Below are 8169 nucleotides of genomic sequence, written 5' to 3' on the forward strand. Positions count from 1 at the left end.
AGTTCTGTATTAACATGTGCAAGTGATCATCATTTCATGTTGGACAGCGAATAATTATTAAATAGTTTTTAACTGTTATTTTTTTGCAAATATATAATATATATTATACGATATTTCCTAATTATGTATAATTACCATAGTATTTGCTACATATTTTTATCATTCAAGAAATTTTTTTAAATTGAAATCGAAACATGTGATGATAATATATATAATTATAGTAATAATGATATTAATTAAGATGCTGAAATATCTGTGACTCTCCGAATGCCTATTGCACTACCTTTATTATACAAAAAAACGCAAATATTAATTAGAATTTAATTAGCATATTTTAGAGTACCGGCATCTATAAATGTATGAATTTATATTAATTTAATTTGCCTGTACTTGCCTGTCATATTGTACAGCACAGAAATATCTTTTGAATATGCACTGTTATTATCATTTTACATGTCATTGTAACAAAATGTATATATTTCTCTGGGAAGTAAAATAAACTGCTGCAAGAAATTAAACTGACACAAGAATGCGTTTAAAATTACAATTCACAAGCATTATTATAACTTGATATTGAAATTTAATTTGCAAATCTATCATAATTTTAATTTGTATTTCGATGTAATTAATATAAATTCTTGAAATTTAAAACAATATGTTAGATGTAATATTTGGCATTATCTGATTCATTGTTAAAAAAAGTTCAACTCGTTTTTATGTACAAAAATTTTATATTTTTATTATTTACAACGAACGACTTAGAAATAGAGGAGATTTTTTAAATAGTTCATCTACTTTCAGTTTGAACAATTCACTTTGTATAGGTTCATTTAATTGGCAGAGCGGATTCTTTACTACGTATTCCAGATAGACCTAAAATGAAAAATATGTGATTATGCACTAACTTGCCTAAACCTGTATTTTTATTAAACACAGGTATATGATCTTACTTCTCTGTACAATTGCTGCAACAATTCTCTGGCATTCTGACTTGCATTATCAGTATTCAAGACAAACTTAAGACCCGATGGCGTTTCGAAGTAATGAAGCGTATATTTGCTCGTCTTGTAATGCAGAAAGCCTTCTTTGGGGTCCAACGGTGAGATTTTGCTTACAAATGATTTTATGGAAAACAGCATCCCATACATTAATTTTGCTTCCTAAATTGTAAATACATTTCTGGTCATTTAGTTGTCAATTTTAGTATCTAATCGTATCACACAATCGACATACTAATACATTGTTTTTACATTTGTATGCATCTTTCTTTTTCATGATCGATCTGCTTTGAGAACATTTTAATGCAACGATAATGAATTAATCGCTATTTGTCATAACAAATTAAGTTTCTTCTTTTTTTTTTAAATTTTTGTAGCCTATCCAACTCAAAGTACATTTAAATTCCAATTTCTTTATATCTATTTATCGCACTATCCTCACGAAAGTGTATGTATAATGGGTGCATGTGATGTGCAAATCTAATCTGACAATGAGTGTTCGCAGTATATTGTCATATCTGCGGAGTATCATAACGTTGTTTACATACCAGATTAGTTTTTCTAATCAACATGCAACGACTGTGTGAACACCTATACGTTACCTCCTCCTTCGTCATCCCCGTCTTATTTAATCTGTTCCACTCAGCATAGTACAGCAACGTGCCGGTTTTCGAAAAGATGTACAAGTTATGAATTGTCATCGCTGGCACGTCGTCTCCCTTTCGTTTCACACTGTCGACTCCGCCAGTCGTTTCACCTCGCAATCGTTGTTTTGACGTTCCGACGACACTTCCCGCACAGTGCACAGCTGTCTCCGTGTATACTCGTCATCTGGTGTCAAAGTTACCAAACTCAGCGCACAGGAAAGTACGTCGATAATACTGAGTCATGCATTTATCTGCAGGTTGTAATAATGCAGACAGCATTTATTCGAACGCGCAACGAAGCAATTGAAATAAAATATAAAAATATAAGAAGAGAATACAGACTAATTTTACATAATTCTCAATTAATATATTAATATATTAATTACCTTTGTCTAATTTGTGCATGTTTTGCGAGAATATCTATTTTATATATGTGAGACTTACTATAATTGAAATATATACATGATATACGTATTTTTACATCTTAATTTATAATATGTAGAATTTATAATTTTATGTAGAAGTATATGAAAAAAATCTGTTTTTTTAAATCTATTATATCAATATGTTTTATATATATATATATATATATATAACGCGAGGTCGTTGAGGTCTCTACGATTAATTTATATATATACAGGATGAGAAAAAAGTACCGGGACACCTAAATAACTTCTGAATATATGTATATATATATATATATATATATATATATATATATATGTATATATATATATATGAGTCATCAAATCACGCATCTTGCTTCTATGACAACTAAAAGATTAATTAATAAACAGATATTTTCATATTTCTCGCAATCGATCTTCACTGATCTTCACACTATCAGTCACATGTCGCACACTTTGTCATATCATGTGATATATCAATAAACCAAAAACGGTAAAATAGACCATACAAAAATGTAAGTGAAAACTGTACAAATGCTCCTGTCGATTGTATTATCTCCGGATCTTAAATGGCATACCTGCGCGAAGTTCCTATTTTCGGAGAATTAGATTTTATCTTGAAGAAAAATCAACATGTCCTGTGATGAAATTTATAGTAAGAGACGATGTTCTAACACCGGTTGCTGTGGTTAGTATACAAATTAAATAATTAGTATTAATACAATATAATGAAAATTATAGTCATCACACGCAGTATGGTGTAACGACTATAATTTTACACGGTTCTGAAACAAGTTAAAATAATAACAACGTCGTATATATGATATTATGTATGTATTGTTATCTTTAATTTCCATTGAATTAATTATTCATAAAATTTGATATTTATCATCATTTACAAACAAAGAGAAATATTAATCGCTTTAATTAATTATTTTATACCATTTTCTATTTATCGGATTACATTTTACCAAATTATTTTGTGTGAAGAGTTATAATTTTCGATTGTCATAGAAGTCAATTATTAATGTGATAAAATTAATTTGTAACAAATAAACGTATTACTCGAAAACGTGCTCGTTTGAGAAAAGTACTCTTCAAAAAGATTTATTTTCCAAATAAATGTATTCTCTTTTATAACAAAATACTGAAATTCTAAAAAAGACTAAAAAATTTCCTTCGATTATTTGAAAACTAAAAATTTGTTTTAGATATTCGAGAGTTTTCCTTCCTTTTCAAATATCCCCTAACTCCTATACATCTCGAGAATGCAGCGACGTCTTTAGCTTGCAATATTTTGGTGCAGGAAACAGTTGTGCGTCAGGCAGGAGCGGTTGGGAGGCGCGCATATCTTCGTGTAATTGCCAAAGTAACGTAGGATGCTCGGATCGCAGTGCTTGCGGCGGTTTGCGGCCCGCCGGAACCGCCGCGACGGGCGCGTGTCCCGGGCCGTGTCAGTGCGTCGAGGAGGAAATCTGGAACAGCAACGTGCCACCTAAACCGAATTGCCGATGGTTGAATAACTTTGCCGAGCTGCGCCGTCAATGGAGCGACCACGGTCGTCAGCAGACGTACAAGTGCCGCGGCTGCAGCCGGCCGTGGTAGGGAAATAACGATGATTTAGCAATATCGATATGCCTTGGGGGCGCGAGGGTGAAACCCGCTATATGTTGTACAATACTGCGTGTGACGCGATGATGTGTGAAAAGAATAATTGTTCTTTATCAATATACAGAACATTTGCTCATTCCTATCTCGTTTTCAAATAACAATCACATCGAGCAATTGGATTGATTTACACGATACTTTTTTTAAATAATAATTAATTATTAATTATTTTTTAAATAATAATTAATGTGTTAGTCTTGTAATAAACTAGGAAAGCAGCTAAAAAAAACTAGCAGCTAAAAAAAGTAATTCTATAGTATAAATTCTGTAAATAGTTTTTTTTTAGAAAACTAGCAGCTAAAAAAATATAATTTATACAATTAATTCTTTTAGCTAGTTTTCCAGTTAATAAATAAGCATCGTGTAAATCAGTTCTTACTGATCTCGTTCCGATGTATTTCGACATATTCTGTTTTAAAGCACGCTGTAAAATTCAGCAGCCGTCGCTTTTTCTTCCGGCTGTTTTTGGTGCGCGTTAAGAAAAATGTTGCTCCTGCGCGACATCCGCAATGTTTTAGGGTAAACTTATTGACTGTTTGGAGGAAATTGGAGTTAGTGCTTATCTCTGTTTTCGTGAAAGCACTGGCCATTTGTAGTGCCGCTGTTTCCTTCTTCTTTACTTTTCTTTACGGTGGGCGAGAAAGGATTCTCGAATGAATATGAACGCTAAGCGAATATTTCCTCGTAAACATATTGAAAGAATTATTGGATTTCCTTATTTTGCGCCGTGTTGCATTTTGTTCGCAGCAGAACTGTCGCTTCGTGCCGACCGTGTCTTTCGCCAACGCCCCCGTGTTCCGGTACCATTTTACTTACGTCGGACTGTCAGGTACACACCGAGGTGGATTCCTCGTTGAGATACGCTTTAAAACGCGCTTGAGATTCCTTTGAGGTAGTAAATTTTGCATGTATTTAATGCGAAGGGAGATGAAAGTAAATGCCAGCGGGAAGAAAACAACAGATCTTAATCTTGCTATTCGGGTTTAAGGTTGCTCGACTTTTGCTGTGAAAAAAACATTTTCTTTCTAATAATATGATTTTATGTAATATTAACTTTAATAATAACTGCGACATTAATAATTAATTTTAACGTCCAACAATATAATACAATTGAAAATAAGTTAAACAAAATAGCAAAACAATTATATGCATAATTATGTTGAAATGTATCCATTTGAATTCAAAATCGTATTCGATATACATTATACATATATACGACAAACCGACGGAATAGCAAGGTTAAGCAATGCAGAATGAACAATGCAAGACGCGGTTAATGTTTCTGACGTCCTGTGTACGCTTTAATTAAATTTGATAGGAAGACTTGCAAGGATTTAATTCAGGCGCGGTTAGTTCACGTTACTCGATTTATGTAAATTAGCATAGTATAGTTAGAAGTAGGCGAGTGTTTCAAAGTTTCTTAATTATTCGGTAAAATCCGTAAAGTTGGTCAAACTAATTTGTATACAGACTTTAATGGCTCAGTAATTGGAACGTTTAAAATGTTAAACGTTTAAAATGCGGCCTAAACTTGACCGCTGTAACTTTAATACGCACGGCCATTACATCCGTTACATTTATCTTTACGCGTTTTTTTTTTTTTTCAAAAATATATATATCATCGTGTTACGTTGCGATTTTTATAAACGGGCGTTTTAAGACGACGATTCCGGGCAACTACGGATTCAAGCGATAAATCCGCGCCTCACTTTGTAACTGTCATCAGATTCTTCTATCTTCAACAGAAATGCCGTGGGTGCCGTCGCTTAGCGGGTGGGGCAAGCAAATCGGAAATGGCACCGGCAGATAAATCGTCATCACCCGAACCCCCGAAACGGGAAGCGGGCGGTGGTTGCCCACCGCCGAGCTGCAGCTATCCATCGACCCGCTGTAATTCACCTAACGCGGATTGCTCGTCGACCGCCTCGTCTTGCTGCCCCTGGCAATGCAGATATCCTCAACAAGCCCCGTCGCTTCGGGCGTCCGAGTGTCAGCCCTGCGCCTTGAAATCCATCTTGAAAAAGCGCAGCTGTTGCCACGACACGAGCTGCTGCCTGTGTCAACCGATGCCACGCGGCTGTAACTGTCCGCCGCCGATTCAGGTGGACGTGCGCGCCGTTCCCGAGGAGTGCTCCTGCGAGTGTCCGTCCAGCCCGGAATGCGCCTGTCCGCCCAGCGAACGGAGATTCCCAAAAGCGACGATCAAATGTCCTAACGCGCGTCTCTGCAATCCATCTCCTCGATTACCACCCGATCCCAAGTGTCATTGCCCGCGTTGTCAACCGTGTCCGCCGCCGCCGCCGCCGCCACCCTGCGATTCATGCACATCATCCTTCAAGTGTCGACGATCCGTTCCAGCCAAGAATTCTTGCCGCTCTACAGATTCGCCCTGTCCATCCTGCCCACCCTGTCGGCCGATTTCGACCGCTTCGCCATGTCGTCCTCCGACGCCCTGCAGAAAACTGACCTTCTGCACCGAACGTGGCGAACGTCGGCTCCCCTCGCCCTGTACAGGTCAGTCTTGGCGTGGGATCATTGGCGATAAGAGCACGGAAAGTAGCGAACAAAATGACGACGACGAGAGACGAGAGATACGCGATACGAAATATCGCGACCGTTGCTACGCGACTGATGACTACGTTAGATCCGACGGTGGATCCGAATTATACACTGACCGAAGTCGCGATTTAATATTGGACGAGGAATCCATGCAAAAGTCGAAGACTGCATTTGACGATTTGTCGGAGACCACAAATCCTTCGAAATCTGTCGATCCCGAGTCGTGCGACATGCCGGAGGAGCTCGACGAGAAGGTCGCTTTTGAAAATGCAGAGGAGGCTCTCGAAGCATGTACCACCGAAAAATCTTCCAAGGATTCGTGGTACACTTCACCCACCCACGCTCCGTCCGACAGCGGTGCAAAGCCCGATTGTTATGCATTCCACGAGAATTCTTCGCCCGCTGGCGGAAACGTGTCTAACAATAAGAATCCTGTTTTGGCGAGATTATTGAATCGCGTGAAATTACTTAGCCGGCTAAAGAATTTATCGGCGCCAAATAGAACGCTGCATCGATACGGCGTTACTTTTCGCGAGCCTCCGCGAGCACGTGTCGGATCGTTGGCGGGTGCATCGATAAGCATCTCGACGATAAGCACACGTGGGATCGACAGACGACGCGGGAACGGTGGATCCTCGAGGGAAGATACGACAGATAGCAAGTAGCTTACCTCGGAAAAATCGCGTAATGCGATTTGAACGTTTCAAAACTGCCGTCTCTCCCTATACGATCCGCGGCCGTTCAATCTTCCTCACCTAGTTCATGTAGGGATGTTGCCAGTCACTCTGTAAATCAAGGCTGCTCGCTTCTGTTACATTTCAAAATAACCATGCAGCGACAATAGGAGTGAGGAAGGTGCGATTAAAATTCCGAGAGAACATTTAACTGTAAAATATTTCTGTCATTAATACAGAAAAGTTATTAATAAGTTTAAGTATTTTAAATAAATCTAAATTTCAAAAATTTTTTGTCACAATTTTTTATATAACAGAGGTTTTTACCTCTCTTTTTTATACGGATTCCTCGTTCAAAAAGAATAATTTACAAAAATATACGTTAAACATAAATTTTAAACATATATTTTATGCGAATATAATTTAATGTCATAAAAAAATGGGTAAATTAAATATCACTATAAAATTGAGAACCTTTTTTTTAGTTATATCAATTTTAACAACAATACGAGTACATATTTGAGATTCACAGAAAAATAAATTTCTATATATGTTCAAATATTTTGAGAAATTCAAGAAATCTGTTTTGTTGATTTAATTATATGTAATGCGCTAGAGACTGATGTTTACTGTACCTTGTGTTGTGACCAAAGGACCAATGTGACACGTGGTGTGGTGCATCCAGTAGGTGTCAGCTGTACGTTGGAAGGAACATCGAGCGCGTATGCGCAAACAAACGATAAGAAGAGCGCGAGTGGATGCTACGATGTGTTCACGAATCTCGGTGGCATCGGCTATTCGACTCTCGTGCCGAACCCGTTGGCATTGATATCCTTCGTTCTGCTGATTCTTGTAGCCGTTACCTGGTTTCCCGGTTCAGCCTTTTACCATCGTTATTTATTACGCAAGAGATTCTGCTGGAGATATCTGAGCTTATAATTTATATACAAAATACTCTTGGGCTTGCGATTGAACGAAACAATTAAACAATATAATAAAAATTTATATTTATCAAATTGCACGAATAAATAAGTAAACAAGCACGTGAATATAATTCTGGAAATTTGCAATCAAAGTTAGCCTGTGGAACATAAATTTGATTAATAGCCTGTAAGCTATGTTTTGTTCCAAATATAAAATTCGTAGCACAATGAAAATAACTCGTAAAATGTGAAACAATAAATAAATGATTTACCAACGAATGCACCGAACCACG

The 8169-nt window shown here is 37.1% G+C and overlaps 2 protein-coding genes across 3 annotated transcripts; one reads left to right on the top strand and one right to left on the bottom strand.

Moving 5' to 3' along the window:
* Positions 1 to 711: 711 nt before the first annotated feature.
* On the bottom strand, positions 712 to 1819 carry LOC105449878 (trafficking protein particle complex subunit 1). The gene is made up of 3 exons (XM_011689318.1): positions 1601 to 1819; positions 951 to 1160; positions 712 to 873 (listed from the first exon to the last, which is right to left on the bottom strand). The coding sequence occupies exons 1-3, from the start codon at positions 1697 to 1699 to the stop codon at positions 745 to 747; spliced, it is 438 nt and encodes a 145-aa protein (XP_011687620.1). The 5' UTR covers positions 1700 to 1819; the 3' UTR covers positions 712 to 744.
* Positions 1820 to 2481: 662 nt separating this feature from the next.
* Positions 2482 to 8164, top strand: LOC105449879 (keratin-associated protein 5-5-like). Of its 2 annotated transcripts, XM_011689321.1 has the most exons (5): positions 2482 to 2740; positions 3359 to 3653; positions 4468 to 4549; positions 5466 to 6234; positions 7607 to 8164. In XM_011689321.1, the coding sequence occupies exons 1-5, from the start codon at positions 2686 to 2688 to the stop codon at positions 7615 to 7617; spliced, it is 1212 nt and encodes a 403-aa protein (XP_011687623.1). In that variant the 5' UTR covers positions 2482 to 2685; the 3' UTR covers positions 7618 to 8164. The 2 variants fall into 2 exon arrangements, with proteins under 2 accessions (XP_011687623.1, XP_011687621.1); XM_011689319.1 differs by lacking the exon at positions 7607 to 8164 and having other exon boundaries at positions 5466 to 7207.
* Positions 8165 to 8169: the final 5 nt, after the last annotated feature.

This window comes from Wasmannia auropunctata, unplaced genomic scaffold, assembly GCF_000956235.1.
Source record: "Wasmannia auropunctata unplaced genomic scaffold, wasmannia.A_1.0 LD336071.1, whole genome shotgun sequence".
In the NCBI taxonomy this organism is placed as follows: domain Eukaryota; kingdom Metazoa; phylum Arthropoda; class Insecta; order Hymenoptera; family Formicidae; genus Wasmannia; species Wasmannia auropunctata.